Source organism: Herpailurus yagouaroundi, unplaced genomic scaffold (assembly GCF_014898765.1).
Source record: "Herpailurus yagouaroundi ecotype Mexico unplaced genomic scaffold, PumYag 141, whole genome shotgun sequence".
Lineage (NCBI taxonomy): Eukaryota > Metazoa > Chordata > Mammalia > Carnivora > Felidae > Herpailurus > Herpailurus yagouaroundi.
Window position 1 is genome coordinate 13,061,265 of NW_024412396.1, and position 22,497 is coordinate 13,083,761.

General features: G+C 49.5%; 1 protein-coding gene, 1 long non-coding RNA gene and 3 other non-coding genes across 5 annotated transcripts; 2 read left to right on the plus strand and 3 right to left on the minus strand.

Moving 5' to 3' along the window:
• Positions 1 to 9,959: 9,959 nt before the first annotated feature.
• On the minus strand, positions 9,960 to 19,757 carry LOC121031640 (uncharacterized). Its single transcript, XR_005790814.1, has 4 exons — positions 19,470 to 19,757; positions 17,687 to 17,802; positions 14,812 to 14,997; positions 9,960 to 10,996 (listed from the first exon to the last, which is right to left on the minus strand). It is a non-coding gene; the product is annotated as an uncharacterized LOC121031640 (long non-coding RNA).
• Positions 9,961 to 10,124, minus strand: LOC121032454 (U1 spliceosomal RNA). Its single transcript, XR_005791282.1, has one exon. It is a non-coding gene; the product is annotated as a U1 spliceosomal RNA (small nuclear RNA).
• LOC121032466 (U1 spliceosomal RNA) lies at positions 16,499 to 16,662 on the plus strand. Its single transcript, XR_005791294.1, has one exon. It is a non-coding gene; the product is annotated as a U1 spliceosomal RNA (small nuclear RNA).
• A 489-nt stretch (positions 19,758 to 20,246) lies between the features above and the next one.
• LOC121031638 (SNRPN upstream reading frame protein-like) lies at positions 20,247 to 22,462 on the plus strand. Its single transcript, XM_040476910.1, is given in 4 exon segments — positions 20,247 to 21,304; positions 21,926 to 22,054; positions 22,057 to 22,083; positions 22,086 to 22,462. Coding segments are annotated over 3 exon segments (186 nt in total). The 5' UTR covers positions 20,247 to 21,304; positions 21,926 to 22,002; the 3' UTR covers positions 22,193 to 22,462.
• TRNAY-GUA (transfer RNA tyrosine (anticodon GUA)) lies at positions 20,810 to 20,899 on the minus strand. Its single transcript is given in 2 exon segments — positions 20,810 to 20,845; positions 20,863 to 20,899. It is a non-coding gene; the product is annotated as a tRNA-Tyr (tRNA).
• Positions 22,463 to 22,497: the final 35 nt, after the last annotated feature.

Consider the following 22,497-nt stretch of genomic DNA (forward strand, 5'->3'; position numbering starts at 1 on the left):
CCCTGCGCGCCTGCGCAGATCATCCTAGCAAGAGGGCGGGGAGAAAGGATCTGCCCTAGCATCCACCACAGCGGTGCGCTGCTTTCGCGGACCTGAGAAGAGTTACCTTATTACTGAAAACACTAATTAGCACCGTCATAAGTAGCAGTCTCTGAGACGAGCCCTCTATGTACAGTGTCTCACATCGTGACATACAGGAGCAGAAATCTAGACGCTGAGGAACAGGCAGCACATAACAAAAGCTCTTTAGGATCCTCAGTAATTTCTGAGAGTGTAAAGGAGTCCTTAGACCAAAAAGTTTGAGAACTCTGATATAAAGGCAATTCAGTTGAGGGGCGCCTGGGTGGCTCAGTCGGTTAAGCGTCCGACTTCAGCTCAGGTCACGATCTCGCGGTCCGTGAGTTCGAGCCCCGCGTCGGGCTCTGAGCTGATGGCTCAGAGCCTGGAGCCTGCTTCCGATTCTGTGTCTCCCTCTCTCTCTGCCCCTCCCCCGTTCATGCTCCGTCTCCCTCTGTCTCAAAAATAAATAAACGTTAAAAAAAAAAAAAAAAGACAATTCAGTTGATACCTGGAAAAAAGAACCTCCGTTTTGGAGGACTGTTACAGGCTGTAACAGAGGGGAGGAAATAAAAGTCTCTGGCTTGGTAACTTCTATTTTGTGTCATTCTTTTGGGAGGATTAAGAGTTATTTTTATATTTCATTTTATTATATCTTTGGTACTTGCAGATTTCTTCCAATGAAGCAGTTATTTATAGCTGCCTGCTCAGTAATTAAGAACTATAAAGCTTAAGTGTGGGAAGCTTGAATTCTTTCCTAGATTCGTTACTGATTTGCTTTAGAACCTTGGAAAAGTCACATAATTAATGGGTCTTATGCTGGTTCCCTTGTTTATAAAATGACATTAAGGATAAAATAACTCCTACTTTTTCTCCTATGTTAACAGAAACTTTGTCTCAGTCTGTCCTCTCCCTGTCCCTCCATCAGGAGTTGCACTTAACTCCCTCTACACACCCAAAGTCACATAGCACACCCTGTGGGGCTCCACCATTATGCTGTCTGCCTTCCTATGGGAACCCCATACTCCACCAGCTGGGCTGGGCCCCTGTTAGGAAGAAAAACTTTGTAAATATGAAATGGTCTGTACTAGTGTTAGTTATAAGGAATACCCTTAAGTTTAGATTGGACTATTTAAAATGGAATCCTATTAGGGGCGCCGGCTGGCTCAGTCTGTGGAGCATGTGACTCTTAATCTCGGGGTCAGGATTTCAAGCCCCCTGTTGGGCCTGTGAGGGTTAAATTGTAGTGTAGGGCTAACCTGTAGCTTGAGAGATAACAGCTTTGTGTTAACACTGAAGGTTAAGAGATAACAGCCTTGCTTTACTCTTGTAAATTACGCTTCATACTCTTGTAAATTAGGCTTCAACAATTAAGGAAACAAAAATTCAAAGAAAAGAGCATCAGAGGCAGGGTCAAGGAGATCCACTGGTTGCAACTTAATGGCAGAAGGTCTAAAATAGTCACCCCATCCGGGAACTGTTTCGAACTCATCTGGGAACTATTTCTTTGTTCTGTTCCCAGGTGATGATAAAACGATGTGATCGGCTATAAAAACTCTGTACCCGGCTGTTCGAGGCCGCACTCTGATCAAAAGTGTTGGTCCCGATCGGACGACCTTGCCTCTCATTGCAATAAACTTTGTTGTGACTGTCACTGGTGCCCATAGCATTCTGTTTCAGGAGTCGTGTGGATGCAACAGGGCCTAGTGCTTACTTAAAAATATAAAAATTGGGGCACCTGGGTGGCTCAGGTGGTTAAGCATCCGACTTTGGCTCAGGTCATGATCTCGAGGTTTGTGAGTTCAAGTCCCACGTTGGCCTCTGTGCAGACAGCTCGGAGCCTGCCTCAGATTCTGTGTGTGTGTGTCTCTCTCTCTGCCCCTCCTCCACTCTCTCTGTCTCCTCTCAAAAATAAAATTTAAAACTGTTTAATAAATAAAAACTCTATATATAAACTTCTGATACAGTAGACTCTAGAACTTTTTTTTTATGATTTTGGTATATTCATTCCAGTAAAATGCCTACAAAACATAAAGTAAAACCCCCAAATAACAGTTTATGTAGCTAAAGGATGCCTAATTTGGTCTATATAAGTCTCTTAAGGGTGAGCGAGATATAAAACCAGGATATGCTTTATATTAAGGCAACTCAAATTTCCTTTTGTTTTCTTTTTTAATGTTTATTTATTTATTTTTGAGAGTCGGGGATAGCGGCAGAGAGAGAGGGTGACAGAGAATCCCAGCAGGCCCCACACTGTCAGCACAGAGACACACACTGGGCTCGAACCCACCAACCACAAGATCATGACCTCACCTGAAATCAAGAATCAGACACTCAACCAACTGAGCCACCCAGGGAACCCAAATTTCCTTTTGGAAGTCTATGTATGTGCAAGACTAAAACTCTTACTATCCAAAACATGTTTAACAGAAACATCTGAAAAAACACTGAAAACTTAGTGGCTCATATTCCAAATTTAGTGTTGATTTGTGCATCAGTATATATTATACAGAAAATTCCCATATGATCAGTGGTGATTTGAACACCAGCTTTTTATTCCTTATCAAATTATAAATAGGCCTTGGGGCACCTGGCTGACTTTGTCTATAGAACATGCAACTCTTGATTTCAGGGTCATGAGTTCAAGCCCCACATTGGGTGTAGAGATTACTTAAAAAATAAAGTCTTTATGGGGTGCCTGGGTGGCTCAGTCGGTTAAGCGTCTGACTTCAGCTCAGGTCAGGAACTCAAGGTTTGTGAGTTCAAGCCCCAAGTGCAGCTCTAAGCTCATAGCTCAGAGCCTGTTTCAGATTCTGTGTCTCCCACTTTCTTTTCCTCCCCCACAAAACTCACTCTCTCTCTCTCTCACTCACAAATAAAGATTAAGATTTTTTAAAATTTTTCAATAAAATAAAATAAAATAAAATACAATCTTTAGAGGTATCTGGGTGGCTCATTTGGGTAAAAGTCCACTCTTGGCTTTAGCTCAAGTCATGATCTCACCATTCATGAGTTCAAGCCCCGCATGATCCTGCGGAGCCTCCTTGGGATTCTCTCTTCCCCCTCTCTCTCTGCCCCACCCCCTCTCACTCTCTGTCTCTCTAAAAATAAATAAGGTTAAATTTTTTTTTAATTTTTTTTTAATTTTTTTAATGTTTATTTATTTTTGAGACAGAGAGAGACAGAGCATGAACGGGGGAGGGTCAGAAAGAGGGAGACACAGAATCTGAAACAGGCTCCAGGCTATGAGCTGTCAGCACAGAGCCCGACGCGGGGCTCGAACTCACAGACCACAAGATCATGACCTGAGGCGAAGCTGGCCGCTTAACCGACTGAGCCACCCAGGCGCCCCTTTTTTTTTAATTTTTAAACATTTATTTATTTTTGAGAGACAGAGAGAGATAGAGCACAAGTAGGGGAGGAGCAGAGAGAGAGAGAGACACAGAATCCAAAGCAGGCTCCAGGCTCTGAGCTGCCAGCACAGACCCCGATGCAGGGCTCAAACTCACAGACTGCGAGATCATGACCTGAGCCAAATTCGGCCACTCAACCAACTGAGCCACCCAGGCTCCCTCCCCTTTTTTTGAAATTTTTATTTATTTTTGAGAGCGAGAGACAGAGCACGAGTGGGGGAGGAACAGAGAGAGTGAGACACAGAATCTGAAGCAGGCTCCAGGCTCTGAGCTGTCAGCACAGAGCCGACGCAGGGTCAGTCAGTGAAGCCTCTGACTCTTGGTTTCCGTTCATGTCATGATCTCACGGGTTTGTGAGTTCGAGCCCCGTGTCCAGCTCTGCACTGATAACCGTGGAGCGTGCTTGGGATTCTCTCCTCTCTCTCTCTCTCTCTCTCTCTCTCTCTCTCTCTGTCTCTCTCTCAAAAATAAAATAAAATAAACATTTAAAAAACTAATAAAGCTTAAAAAAAAACAAAAAACAAAACCGAGGTTGAGAAACCCTGCCCTCTCGTCTGAGGTTTCTTGATGATTTTGCAAATCTGAACAAAGTCCCATTTTGGTCCCAGAATCCATATAAGTTATTGAAAAGAGATTAGACATTGGTTAAATTTACATCCAGATGGTTTAAAACTGCTTTGGATTTCACTCATTATAACCGGGATATGTCTTGCCATGTATTGGAACCTGGTTATAACAGAAAATTAGGTCATTTGGTCACTTTTGTGTCCTTGAAGACAGTCTCGGATACTTTATTAATGAAGCATAGAATGTATGATAAAGGCAGTGAAAAAAAAAAAAAAAAGGTGATGCTACTGCTGCCTGTGAGGGCGTGGAGTCCTCGTGCCTGGTGGGTAAGTGTGGGTCAGGGCACACCCTTCTGGAGGGCGTTGGCAGTGTGTCAAGTGCAGGATGTGTATCCTTGGACTTCGTCCCACTGGAGGGATATATACCTTTAAGAAGATCATGTCGGAAATACAGACAGGCTCAGAATCCATCGTTCTACTGGCACAACATGGACAGTTACTGGGGCACTTGAAATTCTTAAAGGTTTATGTTCCCCCAATTTCAGGCGCTCAGTAAAGTTGCAAGAAAAGTACAAAGAATCCCTGGATAGTTGTCACTAGAGTCCTCAAATGTGCATATTGTCATGTTCGCTCTGTCCTCCCCTCCCCCTCTTCCTCCCTCCCTCTTTCCTTTTCCTCTTTACACAGTACACACACACCCCACACCCCTACCCTTATACATACCTGTTTTTGTCTTAAACCACTTAGGTTGCAGCTAGGAAGTCTCTTGGCTCTTAAACACTTCAGTGTCGATTTCCTAACACCAAATAATTCTCTTGAGTACTTGGAGCAATTACAAAGATCAGGAAATTACTATGGATACAGTACCATTATCTAATCCACAGACTTTTAGGCCACCAGTTGTCTAACAATGAATAATGTCTTTAGTGGCAAAAGGATACTCAAGATAATACATGACATTCGGCGCACAGGCCTTTTTATTTATTTTTTAAGTTTATGTATTTATTTTGAGAGAGCGAGCGAGAGAGAGCGCGAGCGCACACGTGGGAGAAGGGGAGAGGCAGAGCGAGCGAGCTAGCGGGCTAGCGAGAGAGAGAGAGAGAGAGAGAGAGAGAGAGAGAGGGGGGGGGGGGAGGGGGAGGGGGAGGGAGAGGGGGAGGGAGAGGGAGAGGGAGAGAGAGGGAGAATCCCAAGGCAGGCTCCTGCGCTGTCAGTGCAGAGCCCGGGGCGCAGGGTGGGGTGGGGGAGGGCTCCAACTCACCAAACCGAGACCGTGAGATTGTGACCCGAGCAGAAACCGAGAGTCGGACACTTAACCGACAGAGCCACCAGGCGTGACTTTTCGTTTTTCTCGGGATGAGCTCTACACCCGCTGTAGGGCTTGAATTCACGACCCCCAGGATCGAGAGAGTCGAGAGTCGCGCGCTCTAGCAACTGGGCCAGCCAGGTACCCTCCCCGCCCCGCACCCCCCGCACGTGTCGTTTTAGACTTCCTGAACGCGGAAAGTTCCTGAGTCTTTGTATTTCATACCATTGGACACTGAAAAGCACAGGTCTGTAAAATGTCCCTCGCTTTGGGTTCGTCTAGTTATTGAGTTTGGATTCCCCACCTGTGGCGGGAATCGCCCAGAAGTGGTGCTCGGACCTTCTCGTTGTTGCATCCTTTCAGGAGGTACATGCTGTTGATGAGTTGCCTCGCTGGCAATGTCTGACTTTGATCATTTGGTTCAAGTGATGATGTCTGCAGGTTTCTCAGTGGCCAAGTTACTATTTTACACTTTGAAACGAAGAAGTATTCTGCGGGGAGATACTTGGGACTGTGTAAATACCCCATCGCTTACCCAGCACTGTCCCACAGAATTTTGTGTGCTGATGGAAGTATCCTGTCATCAGCACTGTCTGGTACGGTAGCCACTAAGTAGCCACACGTGGCCGTCAAACGCCTACACTTGAAATGTGGGTGGTGCAACTGAGAAACTGAGTTTTTATTTAACTACTATTAACAGGAATTTAAATTTTCCATCGCCGCACGTACCTAATGGCTACGGTATTGGCATTTCAGCCTTATGCTCAAAGCCACCGCTCATGACTTTTGCCTCCGTCGATTATTGTGGTGGCTGCCAGACGGTCACTTTTCTAATCCCATCGTTTTAGTTGGCTTTCCGCTTACTGGAAGGAAGAGGTTTTCCTTTACCCCATGTGTTTAGCGGTGTAATCCATATATGCTTACATTTGTCCGGACACGTGTCTGAATTTGGATGCCAGCGCCCATGTTTTACAAATGGGTACGTAGGCCTGTCTGAATGTTACAGAATGCCGTTGTACGGGAACTTGCGGCTATGTGTGTAAAAACTGGTATCACTCACTACCGTTTAGTCCTGAAAGCGTACGTTATAATTTCATATGCCTCTACCCTGATACACAGATTTTAACGGCTAGAGGAAAGGGATAAGAACCGGTCTTGCAAAACGTCCGGTAGTTTGACTTGGACACACAGGGCATGTTTCATCCCTCATTAGAATCATGCCGAGTGATTCAACACCATAATACTGACCTAGACGGAAATGTCCTGAAGAAATCTGGTGTGTGGAAAACCTTGTACGTGAAACAGAGGATACGGTTTTATGTCTTTAAACCCGTACGTGTGTGGATCGTGAGTAGCCGTTTCCGGAGTTCTGTTGTCTTAAGAAAGGTGGCGTCAGTCACGGGATTCCCAGCGCTGTTATATTTTCACTGCAACTCTTCCAGGCTGTCTGCACTTCATGATTTATTTTCCCTTCCTTTTTAGGGTAACCTACAGTTGCTGCAGAACTGCTTGGCAGTGTTAAATGGAGACACATAAGCCACACTCCGCCTTTGGTCAAAAAGGGCTGCCTTCCTTCAGATTTTATTTTTGTTTTCTTAATGAGATTAGGCATTTACTGCTCACTGGAAACAAAAGAAACAGCTGACCAAGTGCATCTACTCTCCTTTTTTTCTGAGAAGCGATGGAGCGGTGCCGTCCACGGGTTTTGCGGGTCCGTCCGTCTGTGTGGTGGAACGCTGCCCTCCTGCAGCTCCCCGTGTGCTGCCTGGGACGGTTGTCCATCACCGTGCGCTCCTCCTCTTCCGAAGCCCAGCGTTCAGGCCTTTTTTAAGTAGCCTCTGTAACTGTCTTTATTTTCTGAATAGCGTTCCTTATGGCTGCCAATCTTATTTCCCTTTAAGTAATTTCTGATGTTTAACCCTTTCAAAGATGCATTGTTCAGACAAGATAAAGGTTGCCGTTACCTTTTGTTTTCTTTTGGTGTTTTTGTTATGTTTTGTTTTGTTTTTTTAAAAACATTGTATGCCACCTTAGTTCATCCATGTATCCTGGTAAAAGCATCTTAATCAGACTTATTTTTAATTAATGAACATTTCTTAGAAGTTTTGGGACAGACTTTATGTAATCTTTATAAGTATGATTTCTGCTGAAAAGCGACTGCATTAGTATGTTTGCCTTAAACTTGTAGACTAAACCGACTATTGTCAAATAAACCGTGGTAACAGTGATAGTTTTTAACTCTGTGGTCATTGTATCACTCTAAAATTTGGAGTAGCTATAATCAATCTACTCCTTCGTTATGCTTTACAGTGCAGGTCTTCTCTCTTTTTTCTCTGAAAATGGCATGTTGAACCAGGTTCACCAATCCCCTTACGAAAGAATGAACTGCTTCTCTGTGTGCTCTGAGCCTTTCCTAGAAGATGGAATTGGGCAGAGGCAGGTTCGAAACAGCGGTTTCTAAAATACAGGAGGCAGACAGAATGGTCCGTCTGTGATGGTTTCCTGAATTCCATCCCTCGCCGGGCCAGTTATCCCTGCGACACGCCATCGAGCCACTTGATAGTTCTACTAGTGTACGGATTGGTATGGAGAGAGAAAGAGTGCTGTAAGGAACAGCCCTCGTGGGGGTGGGAACTGGAATATTTGGACTGGAAGGCTCCAAAAAGGATACTAGTTACAATACAAATATGATTGGCCTTTTTAATGTGAATTATCGCCACGTCATTTCTAATTTAAAATTCGATTGTGTGGTTTGGTTTTTTTCACTAACTTTTCTTCCAGTTGGAAACCACAGGTATTTGGGTTGGTCACCTTGTAGGTGGGTTCCTCGTTTACATTTTCCCCACCCCTGGTCTAGGTCTTCTGAGTAGTCACCATGATCCCAGCCTTGCTCTCCAGCATGTTCTCTTGCCTTACTGGTGTGCTGGTTCACGTTTGTCTCTTTCACTGGCGTTGTTCCCTGGTTATTCCCTGATGTCGTTTGTACTCCCCCCCCCCCCCCCCCCGGTTGCCTGAGAAATCTGTGTGTTTGGTCCTCCTGTCCGTCCCCTTCACTGGTGAGAAGACGCCCACGCGATGCTCACCAGTGGATGGACGGGACAGAGAGCCCTGGCTTCGGGACTCGGGTGCAGTCCCTTCGCCGGCTGCCCTTGTGGCCTAGGCAGGTTTGGTTCGCTTGACCTCTGTCTGCCTCAGTTTCTCCACTACAAAGGACATACTGACCTACCTACCTCACAGGGGTGTTGTGAGGATTAATAAACATTGGTACAGTGCTTTGAAAACGTGAAGGTGCTGTGTAAATGCTAAGAAACAGCAAGTACGGGGCAAAAGGCAGTAATACAGTGTCGCACCTATCCATCCGCTAATCTGCTTGTTTGTACCAAGGGGGCCTTATTCCGGGCAAGGGTAGGGAGGGTGGTAGGTACATCCCTTGGTCCCTGGTTTACATGTTTACGGTGTCTGTTGGGGTGGGGGTAGAGTGGAAGCAGCAAGTTACATATTAGTGTGGGGCAGGGTGCTTAACAAAAACACACATAAATGAGTTGACCGCACTATCCAAGGACCTTGTCACAAAACACACAAAGAAGGTGGAGAATGTAGATTACTCCCTCAAAGGCATACTTTAGGAAAGATGCTACTTTGTACCTCCAGAACAATGGAAGTATTCCACAGCTCAGCTGCTGGTTCCCCGTAAAGCCAAACCAAACCAAAAACTGGTTTCAATACCCTCGTGGTGTGGCATTTACGAAACATTTTAGGGACCATCTTGTGCCTGGGGGACACAAAGGAGAAAGAGGAAGACGCCCAGTAACAGGGACAAAGCCCTGCACTGGGTAGTAGTACAGGGTTTCTCCCACAGCGTGTCTTTACTGAACGCTCTGAGAGGAAGAGAGTGACGCGAGCAGTAGGAATGAACGACCCAGGAGGAATGAAGGTGGCGGGGTTGGTGGCAGTGAAGGTGGAGCACGGTAAAGAAAGGAAATTGCAAAAGAAAGTGGGGGTCCCCGGGCCGCTAAGGCCCGTGAGGCTTAAAGACTGGGCGAGTTTCTCCTCTGCCCCTAGTTTGGGAAAGCGCCTACAACACAGATTCCGTGGTGAACTGCTACAGAAGTTGAGCTCAAACAGACCTTTTTGAAGTGAGGCACTACGCACAAGTTAACAGAGCAGGGTGGTGGATTTCAAGGAGACACTGCTGGGGGGGGGGGGGGGGACCGGGGTGTCGCAGAACTTACAAAGAAAAGATAAACGACCACGAAGCGAAGATGTACTTCAGCGCCGTCTCCTGGCCCCCCCGCAAACCCTCACGTGCTCGCCTATCACGACGTCCTCAAGCGACCGGAAAAATCTTCTCCGTGCTGCCGCAGTAGGCGGGCTATAGTTGGCGGAAAACGAAGTGAAGAAAAACCAAGCAAAGCCAAATAGAAGCCGAAAAACAGGCTATTCTACTTTCTTTCCTTCAGGCTTGCTTCGGGCGTCCCGGAACGCGTTAAGTACTAAGAACTACGCAATGAGCAACAACGCAACGGCAGCAGCGCGGCCGTATTGTGGGTGCGAACCTGAAGCACCCAAGCCCGCCGCCTAACTAGACCCAAGTTCTTCCATTCAGACCACGGAAAATCAGGGGAAAGCGCGAACGCAGTCCCCCACTACCACAAATTATGCAGTCGAGTTTCCCACATTTGGGGAAATCGCAGGGGTCAGCACATCCGGAGTGCAATGGATAAGCCTCGCCCTGGGAAAACCACCTTCGTGATCATGGTATCTCCCCTGCCAGGTAAGTATGAGTTGCTCGCCCCGCCTCGACCCACACCCTCGCGCTCGCCACGCTTCTTACACACGGTCACTTGCCCCACGCGGCTTCCGCGCCCCGGAGGCCCGCAGCCCCCCCTCAGCTCCAACCTCTCCCGTCCGCAAAACCACCGCGGGCGCCTTTGCCTAGCCCCCACGCGGGACGTGCGCGCCCAGGCGGTCCGGGACCGGCAGCCTCTGCGCGCTTGTTCATCTACATACGCCACGCCTTGTCGCGCGCTTCCCCGCGTCGCGGCTCCAGCTCTGGGACAACGGATGTGCTAGTGTCCCGGCAGACCGCCGGTGCCTGGAGCGAAGGATGGGGGGAGGGCGGCGAGGAGTCGGGACCCGGAGGGGAGACCCGAGAAGACGGGGTCCCGCGGCGTCCAGAAGTTGCAGGCCCCACCGAGGCGGTGGGTTAAGTCTCCCCTTCCTTGCAACGAAAAGTACATACAATACGCAACAGAGAATCAACTCAACCTTAAATACTAAGAGTTTTGTCACCAATTTAACATGAAATTGTCTTAATCCTCAGTAGGACCTTTCGGATTACGTAGTAACCTAATCTTGCGACAACGAAAGGAAAATTTGAACAGAGGGCGTCAGTCAGGACAAGGCGTCCATTCTCAAGAGTAGACGTGTGGGCTGGGGAGGGGCGTCGAATGGTCTCCGAAAATCAAATGAACGGAAACATCACGTTTTCATCCTGTGGGCTTCGGCTGCCTCTTTCAGCCTGCCCGGATTTGTCTTTTCCTCTTGTGTACAAGAAGATTCTTTCCGGAGATCGAGTGGAGGTAAAGGTAAATATCCTCTTCAGATAGGAGCAAAATGATCGAAGTGTTGTGTGTTCCTGGGTGATCGGGTCCCTGGAGCAAAGCAAGGCAAGAGACAGGACTAGAGATTATTGGGTCAGCAAAGACTTCTCTGAGGTTCTAGCAGCATCAAGCTCCGAGTTAACGCGTTGTACATCCTTTTACTTTACTTTTCTTTTCTTTTGTTTTTTAATTTATTTTGAGAGAGAGCGGGAGGACGGGCGAGAGCAGGGGAGAGGGAGAATCCCAAGCAGGCTCCGTGCTGTCAGCGGGGAGCCCCACGCGCACCGAACCCCCTCTCCGCCCCCTCCCCGCCCCCAACCGTGAGATCATGACCCAAGGCTCGTTCCCTTAAGGGACTGAGCACCCAGGTGGCCCACGTTTTGGATTGTTAGTTGTTTCAGGAAGTTTCCTTTCTTAGGGTGTACTACTCCTCAAAACAAACAAATGGTTCTCTTCCCTAACCCCAGGAAAATTATCAAAACCAAGAAATGACCATTGATACAATCTTACTACTCTACAGACGTTATTCCCTTTTCCATCAATTGTCCCAATAATGTCCTTTAGAGCAAAGGAAAATTCAAAATCATGTGTTGCATTCAGTTGTCATGTCTCTTTATCTGAAATAGTTCCCAGGTAGTTCTTTGCATTTCATTATGCAGGCCTTTTTGAAGACTACGGGCCAGTCATTTTGGAGACCGTCCTTCAGTTTTTGAGTTGTCCTGGCTTCCCTCGCAAGTACATTCAGGAATGCATTTTTGACACGAAGGCTACGTAAATGATACCGTGTCTGTTATGGGTTGGTTTGTGTCCCTCCAAAAAAATAGGTTGAAGTCCTAAGTCCTGGTACCTAGGACTGTGACCTTCTTTGGAAATCTGATCTGTGCAGATACAGTCGGGTGAAGGTGAGGTCACTCGAGCGGGCCCTGATCCAACGTGACTGTTTTCCTTACGCGAGGAAGACGGCAACGTGAAGAGACTCGCTGACAGAACACCATGCGATGGCAGAAGCAGAGAGTGTAGTGATGTAGCCGCAAGCGAGCCAAGGATTGGCTTGTCACCACCGGAAGCTGGGGAGGAACGAGGGACGATTCCACTCAGAGCCTCAGAGAGGGTATGGCCCTGCTGGCACCTTGCTTTTGGACCTCTAGCTTCCAGAACTGTGAGAGAAGACACTTCTGTTTTTTTTTAAGCCACCCAGTTGGTGGTATTTTATTATGACAGACCTAGCAGATGTATACAGGCCTCCTCTGGGCACCACGTTTGGAGGCACGTGAAGGCAGTTTGTTCTATTACTGGTGGGGTTAACATCGACTACTTAGTGAAGGAGGTGTATCGGTTACCCGTCTCTGTGTAACAAATTGCCGTAAAACTTAGCGATTGGAAATAATGACCGTTTCACTTGCTCACAATTCTGTGGATCAGCGATTCTGGCTGGGTTCCACCGGGCAGTTCTGCCGGTCTCAAGTGGGATCGCTGGAGCCGCGGCGGCCAGCCTGCAGGTCACCTGGGGCCTAGTCGGTCTAGGGGACTTCGGCAGACACGGTTCACGTTCACTCCGGCGATGTCATCCTCCAACGGGCTAACCCAGGCTTCTTCTCATGGTGGCCTCAGGACAGGCAAGTGAGAGCCAGTCTTAACGAGCAAGTGATTTTCAACCTTCTGCTTGCATCCCATTTACTAATGTCCCATTAGCCAAAGCAAGTCACATAGCGAAGGCCAAAGTCAGTAGGCTGGGGTGTTGCAGAAGCACCTGGGTACTGGGGCCAGCACTGCAACTGTCGGCCACTGGAGGTGTTCATCGAGTTTTCCCTTTGTAATTATTAAGTGATTTGTATGGAGATAATTTGAGGATATGTGAACATCCTGTTTAACACAACAGTTTTTAGCATCCACTGATGGCTCTTGCGTTATGATTGCCAAATGTCCATTTTCTAATTCCATCATTCATTCTTCAGTTATCAGCTGGCATCGTAAGGTAGGACTTTCCCTCCTTCCCTATGTGCTAACGATACGAACTCATGGTTGTTATTTTGTTCAGTTGTTTGTAACCCAAAACTGTTTTGAAATTTATTTTGATGTTCTGATGTTCTCAGATCGGGCCTATAAAAACCCCTTCAGGGTGCCTACGGTGTCCTTTGGACACGTCCATAACATTTTTGGAGCATTTCCGTGTCTTCTGGCACAAGATGTTCCAGGGCCATTATGTATCTGTCTTGGCTCGTGAAAATTATCTATTTCTCCAAAGAGGCCTGGTTCTTTTCAGTGGGGAGTGGTTTTAGAAAACAAGATCAAGGGGCGCCTGCGTGGCGCAGTCGGTTGGGCGGCCGACTTTGGCTCAGGTCGTGATCTCACGGGTTCGGTTGGTGAGTTCGGCCCGCTTTGGATCCTCAGCCCCCCTCTCTCTGCCCCTCCCCCGCTCACACATTGTCTCAAAAACAAATAAACGTTAGGAGAAGGAGGGGGAGGAGAAGGAGGGGGAGGAGGAGGAGGGGGGGAGGAGGAGGGGGGGAGGAGGAGGAGGAGGAGGAGGAGGAGGAGGAGGAGACAGAAAGAAAAGAAAAAAAGAAAAAAGAAAAAGAAAGGAAGCAAGATCAAGGCGGTAGGTATGTCTAATGCTACTGTCTCTGCCTCTAGGCCCCTTCAGTGGATAGAGGTAGAGAATACGTGTATTTCCTAACACCTATCTACAGATGTAGATTAAAAGCAATGAGCCCAAGGACAGCTACGTGGGTGGTTCAGTTGGTTAAGCATCCATCTCTTGATTTTGGCTCAGGTCATAACCTTGGGGTCATGATATTGAGCCCTGCCTCCGGCTGCCTGCTAGGTGTGGAACCTGCTTAAGATTCTCTCTACCTCTGTCTCTGCCCCTCTCCCCCCTCTCAAAATAAATTAATAAACGTAAAGAAAATTCTCTCTCCCTCTCTCTATGCCCTCTCCCCCACTCGCTCCTTCTCTCTCTTAAAAAAAAAAAAAAAAAAAAATTAAAAAAATAAATAATGAGCCCACACCAGTACCTTAAATTCCAACTCTCAATTTTATGCAAGTGGGTCCTCCTTGCCCTCCACCATTCCATATGTGTTTGTTTGCTTGCTTTAATTTTTTTAACGTTTATTTATTTTTGAGAGAGAGAGAGAGAGAGAGAGAGACCGATCACAAGCAGGGGAGGGACAGAGAGAGAAAGGGAGACACAGAATAAACAGGCTCCAGGCTCCGAGCTGTCACCACCCAGGCACCCCGTGTTTTTGTTTTTGCTTTTAATGTTTATTTATTTTTTAAATGTTTATTTTTGTGAGTGAGAGAGAGAGAGAGAGAGAGAGAGAGAGCATGAGCAGGGGAGGGGCAGAGAGAAAGGGAGACACAGAATCAATTCAAAGCAGGCTCCAGGCTCCGAGCTGTCAGCGCAGAGCCCGATGTGGGGCTTGAACCCATGAACCGCGAGATCGTGACCTGAGCGAAAGTCAGGCGCTTAACCGACTGAGCCACCCAGGCGCCCCAAATGTTTATTTATTTTTGAGAGCAAGAGAGACAGAGCATGAGCAGGGGCAGAGAGAGAGAGAGAGACAGACAGACAGACAGACAGACAGACGGAATCTGAAGCAGGCTCCACGCTCTGAGCCATCAGCACAGAGCCCGACGGAGGGCCCAAACTCATGAACCGTGAGATCATGACCTGAGCTGAAATCAAGAGTCGGATGCTCAACAGACCGAGCCACCCAGGCGGACCATCATTCCATATTTGTTTGTATCTCCTTTCTCCAACAGTAAGAACCTTGACTCCCAACATCCATTTAGTCATTAGCTCAATCCTACAATATACACAACGTTGTTACAGAACTGTTAGGACCATACAGCTATGAAATACAAACCTACTATGGGACAGTTCAGTATGTGGTTGCAGTTCTTGTCTTTGGACTTGAAGATGTTTATAGTCGATGTACTGCGCCCAAAAGTCATTTCAGTTGGTTATTTTTTTTTCTTCCAGTGTGGCTACACTATTCATCTCAGATCGCTAGGTTCAGTTATGCTTATGTTCAACGTTAGGGATGTTCCCCCTGTGATTAAAAAATATATGTAAAATATTAATAGAATTCCAGAAGTCAAAATTACAGAGAAAGGTGTACTCAGAAAAGCATCACTCTCTCCTTCCACTCCCCCCCCCCCCAGGCAATTTCATCATTTATCTATTTAGAGAGTGCTAGTCGGGGAGAAGGGGAGAGGGGCAGAGGGGGAGAGAGAGAATCTTAAGCAAGCTCCACACTCAGTGCCCAGCCCACGACCCTGGGATCCTGACCTGACCTGACCTGAAGTCAAGAGTCAGACACCCAGGTGTCCCTAGTCTTCTGTTTCTTTTGGCAAGAGTGTATAATTTTCTTGTTTTCACACTTTTCCTACACAAACGGTAGCATACTACATATATTTGGGGGCCTTTTTCTCCCCCCCCCCCCCTTAACACAGTCGATGTGTCATACCTAAAGCGAACCCACAAGTCAAGCAACCCTGTCCTAACCTCCTGGAGGCCACAAGGTCAGCCAAAGAAAAAAGTAAACAAACTAGAAAACCCAAACGAGGGCTCACCAGCCTTTGCAAAGACTGTGATTTCTCAGTGGGGAAAATGTTAGAAAAAAACGGTGACAAAATCAAACCCCTCAATCCAACTGCAAACTGCAAACTGCTGTGCAGTGCCTGGCTGGCTCAGTTGGTAGACCATGGGGCTCTCAGTGAAGAGTTCTAGCCCTACATGGGTGTACAGATTGATGAGGGAAACAAAGGCAAGAGAAACGTAGCTTAAACTAGATCTCCTTACAGCTTGCAGCCCACTGATAGAGAGCTGAAACGTGCAGAGCGTGACCTTCCTCAAGGAGCTCACGGCTGCGGTAGTGCCTTAATGTTTATATTTCGTTAAAAACTAAAAGCAACCTTACCATGACAGCAGCTAGCCCCTCAGGGTCCTGAAAGCCTTGCTTCAAAATTCCTTGGAAACTTACTTTATCTCTATCCCCCCTCCCTCCACAAATTTAAAAATATATCATCAAGTCACTCCTCACAAGCCCAGTGCAGCTCTTTCTGCCTGCCCACCGGGTGCTGTGCTGGTGCTACGTATAATAACAACACCTTTTTGCACTGAAACGTCAGGAGAAACCTTTCTTAGCCATCTGCTCATGAATCCACGTCATAATGAAAAAACAAATAAATAAAATAAATAAGAGAACTACAAACTAATGTTCATTTTAACTGGAAGAATCACAGCCAGGCTCCCCCGGTTCTTCTACTTTCGTCCCCCAAGGGTGGGACGTTCCTCCGCCCACTCGGGCGACGGGGCGTGGCGTATGTAGATGAGCATGCGCGCATTGGCTGCCGGTCCCGGACCGCCTGGGCGTGCACGTCCCGCGTGGGGGCTAGGCGAAGGCGCCCGAGGTTGTTTTGCGGACGGGAGAGGTTGAAGCTGAGGGGGGGCTGCGGGCAGCTGGGGCGCGGAGGCCGCGTGAGGCAAGTGACCGTGTGTAAGAAGCGTGGCGAGCGCGAGGGTGCGGGGCGAGGCCGGGCGAGCAACTCATACTTACCTGGCAGGGGAGATACCATGATCACGAAGGTGGTTTTCCCAGGGCGAGGCTTATCCATTGCACTCCGGATGTGCTGACCCCTGCGATTTCCCCAAATGTGGGAAACTCGACTGCATAATTTGTGGTAGTGGGGGACTGCGTTCGCGCTTTCCCCTGGTCTTCTGAGTTTGCAAAGAACAGGCGCGGCTTTCCTCACGCGCGGTGGCGCGGTAAACGGGTTCCGGGACGTTTAGATCTCCACAGTTAACGTCTATGGTGTCAGGACAGCAGTCTCGGCGGTGTTTTGGGTTTGCTTTTTTTTTTTTTTTCTTCTTCCCTTTTTTCCTTCGTCGCGAGTTCTTAAAGCGTTTTTGCTGTGGAGGGGGGCAGTCGCTTTCAACGCGTGCTCCTGGGCTCGTAGTTTCAGCATCGCCTGGTCTTGTGGGGGCTGGCTGGTTACGAGCGCGGGACGCAGCAACGTTTTATAGAGACCTTACTTTCACAGAATCCGCCAAACTAGGTAACAGCCGCTTCTATACTACAGGATTCCCATTTGGTTCCAGAGACGCTTGGAGAACCGATCTAGCATTTTATTAGCTTTGTCTTTTTTTCTGAAAAATTTTTAGTGTTTGGTTTTCGAGACAGCGAGCGTGGGCGGGGAAGGAGCAGAGAAAGAGGGAGCCCCAGAATCTGAAGCCGGCTCCAGGCCCTGAACTGTCAGCACAGAGCCAGACCCGTGGCTCGAACTCACCAACCGTGAGTTCAGGACCTGAGCCCAAACCCCACGCTTAGCGGACTGAGCCACCCAGGACCCCTGCATTTTAGTTTCCTAACTATACCCCCTGAGAGGGAAGTTCCACGAGGCCAGAGATTCTTGTCTATTTTGTTGATTGCTCCATTCATACTTGGCTACAACAGTGCATGGCGGCATAATAGGCTTTTAGTATACGCTTCATTAATGAACTTATAGATCGCGGGGTTAAAAAAAAAAAAAAAAGTTTCTGGGGCGCCTGGGTGGCTCAGTCCAGTCAAGCATCCTGACTCTTGATTTCTGCTCAGGTTACGATCTCACAGTTTGTGAGGATCCACCCACCAGTCTACCCCATCGGCCTCCAACCTAGCCTGGTTCACCCCCTTCTCACTTTAGAAGAATGGGATCATCTTACAAACCATCAGAAAAAGGTAAGTCAGGGGTATGCACCTTAGTTAGTTTTCTCCCATGCCTTCCTCTTCTGTTCTTCCATCATGCTTCACTCTGGTTCAAGGTGTACGGGAGACAGAACTTTACTTTTACCCTGTTAGGGTCTCCAGCAGGGCCTGAGAATTAAATTGGACGTAAAACAGAATATCAGAAGGAAAGCATACAGATTTTTTCCATGTACGTGGGAGACCCCATAGTAACATGAAAACCCAAAGAAGTGGCTAGGTGGGTCTCCAAGGAGCCCTGGTTCCTTTTTTTTTTTTTTTTTTTTTCCATTTTGTGTATCTGGAGGCCAAGATCCGGTGGTGCTTAGCGTTCACGGATACTGATGTGTGATTGCATTTAGGCCCTGCACCTGTTTTACTCCACGGATTATGATCCATTATTTTTTATTTTATTTTTTTAAAAAAAATGTTTTTTAACGTTTATTTATTTTTGAGACAGAGAGAGACAGAGCATGAACAGGGGAGGGACAGAGAGAGAGGGAGACACAGAATCTGAAACAGGCTCCAGGCTCTGAGCTGTCAGCACAGAGCCTGACATGGGGCTTGAACTCACGGACCGTGAGATCATAACCTGAGCCGAAGTCAGACACTTAACCAACTGAGCCACCCAGGCGCCCCTATGATCGATTATTATCATGATCTCGATTTGGCCAGTGGGAACCCTTTCAAAATGGCTCTTGTGTGCTTGACATGTCCACTTCAGTGGCACATTGCTTTACTTTTTGGCACAGCTCCATGTTTCAGGGCATGACGAGGCCGATTGATACCCAGCCGTGTCAGCCAGTCTGGTGGCCTGGCTCCTTTGACCCTCCTGTGCGCACCGACCTGGATTCCTTTGAGGGAGGTGGTTACTTCCTGAAATAGGTCAAGGTGCTTTGGACTTCCTGGAGAGGCCCTGGAGTCAAAGGCGGGGGAGAAGAGAACACCAGTGCCGGGGTTGGACTCCTTGCCCTGGCTCCACGTATTTTAACATCCCCTCGGGTGTGTGCCCACCCACCCACCCAGTGAAAGTCCCACAGAGGCGCAACAGGTCACATCTACGTGGCCTTCCCTTGACTGTGTCGCCACTGCCTGACTGGGTGGCAGGCACTGCTGTGCCTGCAAGGATGTGGGGCCGTACCTTGGAAGCACCCGGCTACTCCCCATGACACCCCGGACAGGAAGCGTCGGCCATGCTAGGGCCCACTCTTGCATTTGCTGGATGCCAAAACCCACCTCCCCCCTCCACCCCTCACCCTGCTATTCCCCCAAAGCGCCAAAGCTAGGTCCCCAGGGATTCCACACCTCCACATCTCACTGGGGGGCAGGCACATCCAGTGAAGGTGGTTGAGGTTTTATCTTTGGTGCCTGTCTGCTGGTCTCTGCCTGTAGATGGTGACATTAGAGGCTGGGGTCTCTCTGTGGCTTCCCGAAGGTCAACTGTTGGACTTCAAAGGCAGGGCCTCCTGAACCCGTGGAGGCAGTGGGACAGTAGCACTGAGACTGGGCTGGGGAGCGAACCAAGAGGAAGGGCGGGGGGCCGGGGGAAACGCAGTCTCCAGTTTGGGAGGCAGAACTAGAACCGAAAAGGCGCTTGTGGTCTCAGAGGTCAGGGATGGCAGTAGCCGGGTCCCTGAGGCCTCAGAGAGCCACACTCCCGGTGCGGTTCCGCTGCCAGCCCCCTCTGTGATGCGCTCCAACTGTACTTTGAGTCTCTGGAGTTTCCTTCCCACAGGGGGGAAGAGAACAAGGACCTTTCCCTGGCGTTCTTCTCTGCACCCACCCGCAGCCCCAACAACCTGGCTCTGTCCCCAGGATGAAGCCCGTTTTCTCCTGGATGGGTGCTCTCTGACAGGCCCTCAGTGTCTCCCTCTTCAGGCCCTGCCAATTTAGCCTTAAGGGCCCAGCGCTAAGTCAGCCAGCTGGTCAGAACCCACAGGCCAGCTGCCTGTGTAAGTAAGGACGTGAATTTGTGCGCCCGACCGACTGTGACGACAGCTGCCCCCGTCTCACTCCACCCCTACTCCCACTCTTCTGCGCCCCGACTCTGACTCTTAAGTCTGCGTTTTGCCGCCACACTCCGCCCCCACCCCCCCCCACCCCCGCTCGCCCCCGCCCCTTTCTGCATACAGGTGGAGACCCCAGCGGTCCGGTCGGTCCGTGGCCAGAAAGCGGGTAAGATAGAAATACTTCATCCATCTCCCTCTCCCTCCGTCCGATGTAGCGGGAGAATCGGTACGGGTGGATTTACCACCCGTGCACAGAGTGTGAGTAATCACTGCTCTCTCAGCGGGAGCGCCCCCAGCCCCGCCATCCGTGGCTACAAGAACAGGTGCGAAGGCACGGGAAAACGGAAGTGTACCCGGACCACTGCCCGCCCTGTCCTCAGACTGACAAGAAACCTGAAGGGGCCGCTGAAGTTCTCGTCGCGACTGGCAAGGCCCATGAGGGGGGCCCTGCTGCATTTCGTTCCTGCCAGTGTCAGCTTCGATGCAAGCGCACAATTGGCGATGGCTTGGAAAACCTCAGAGTGACAGTTCTGTCCCACAAGTAGATTAAGCTGGTCGGGGAAGAGGGTTTTCTGTCTCCGTAGAGCTGTATATTTATAGACCCTATGAGAAACAGGGAAGGAGGAGACAGAGAGACTGCAACTGGGAGCGACCGACGCAGCGACCGTCCTCGGAGGCAAGGCAGGAGATCGAGGAGGGGGAGTTTTCATGAAGGACGCCATGGTTGTTCCCGACCCGTGTGACGACCTGTACGCTTGTCAGCCTCGAGGGCTTGCCGAGGGCAGAACCTCTTTGCCCACGCGTTTGTCTGGAGCGGGAACAGTGGGCGAATAAAAGTGGGGAAGGGCGCGGGACGGCGTGGGGCTGAGACAAGGCAGGAGCGGCGGGGACGTGGAGCGTCCACGGGCACGTGCAGGTAAACTGCCGGAAGAAGGCGCAGGTGTGTTCCCTGGCGGCAGCACGCGAGCAGACGTAGGCAGGTGTTCCGTAAAGGTTTTACTTACTGACTTTGGCCTGTGGGAGAGGGGCTGCCGCGAGGCTGCAGGTGCCCGGGCGGGGCAGAGTTGGGGCGGGGCGCTGGGGGGGGGGGCGGTGCCCCCCCGCCCCGTGGCGCAAAAGCGTCAGGCACTTCCTTCGAGCCGGAATCGAACCAGCGACCTAAGGATGCCCACACGTATCCAGCCTACAGTCCTCCGCTCTACCAGCTGAGCTATCGAAGGGTGCACGCTGACAGGCCCGGGTCATTGCTTCTTCTTGAAATGACGGAGGCCACCACACTGGCAAGCCGGAGGTCCGGCATGCCTTGGCGTGGTTGGAAGGCCCTTTAGAAAAAAGAGCAGGGCCGACGCCGCCCCAGCGCCCCTTTCCGGGCAGAGGGAGCATATCCCCTGCGTTTGGCGGCTGCCCGGCCGGTGGCCCCAGCCTCCCGGGTCGCGATTGTCAAGATGCCTGGGCCGGGGCTCTCGCCTGTTGCATTTCCCCTCCCGGCGCTCCTTTCTACAGGTGGGGACTACAGCGGTCCGTGGCGGCAGTGGCGAGGAGGGGCGTCGGTGAAGCTGGCGTGTTGGTTGTGCGGGGGTGGCCTCGCGGAGGAGCGGAGGAGAACCCACTGGGATGGGCACTAGGTAGGCGGCTGCGAACCGCTTAACCACCTGCTGGTTTTTAAATGCCTTTAGTTCAAAATAACCCTTAGGCCAAAATGACTTTTTTTTTTGGTGTGGCAGATCATGCCACCATACGAAGGCAATATCGTCTTGCCTGGATTATGCAAGCCTCCTGAACTAACTGACTGATTTCCCTGCTTTTGTCTTTAACAGCCTGATTTCTTATTTTTTATTAACAACGATAAAAATAATTATAATGGTAATTATTATTTTGGGTGCCAAGCGGAGTGGGAGGCGGAGGACTCAGATCAAGGCACTCCTCTGCTCAAAACCTCCCAGCTCGGGGTTGCCTGGCTGGCTCAGTCAGTAGAGCATTTGACTCTTGATCTTGAGGTTGTGAGTTCGGGCCCCCGAATTGGATGCTGTGTGTGTGTGTGTGTGTGTGTGTGTGTGTGTGTGTGTGTGTGTTCCTTCTTCTTAAGATTTTATTTTTAAGTAATCTCTACACCCATCTTGGGTTTCCATCTCACGACCCCAAGATCAAGAGTCGCATGCCGCACCCACTGAACCAGCCGGGACCCCGATGTAGACCTTACTTCAAACACTAAACAAAACAAAAACTTTTGGTTCATTCACATTTAGAGTGTTACAATGATCTGCGCAGAGCAGAGTGGTCTCTGGAGATGCCTGATGGTCTGTTCTGAGGAGCAGCCAGCAGCATGATGGACCCGGCCAGGGACCACTTACACCTGAGACGGACTACAGAAGAACACTCCCAGAGATGGAAGTCCAAGTCAAGAGCGTCACCTGTACCCAAGGAGATGGCGGCAGCAGCAGCAAGTACCTGTGGTCGATTTCCAGGCGGAACTGAGACAGGTAGTCTCAGCCGAGATGCCAAGAGGTGGTTAAAGTGGTACTGGGACATCTAGGTAGCTGATTTCCAAGTGAAGTAAAAATATTATCCATGGGGGGCGGGGGTGGTGATGGTGTGGGACCTCTTACAATGATCTACAAGACCCTCATGATCTTATCTCCAACCTAGTCACCTCTCTGACCTAATTTTGTACAACTCTTCAGTTTTGCGCTGGACGCAGGGCCTCCTTGCTATTCTCCACACACAGTCCTACCTGGGCCTTTGCGCTAGCCGACCTTTGTGCCGGGGATGCTTCCTCCCCCTCCCCCTCCCCCTCCCCCCCCCAGTGGGGGCGGGGGGG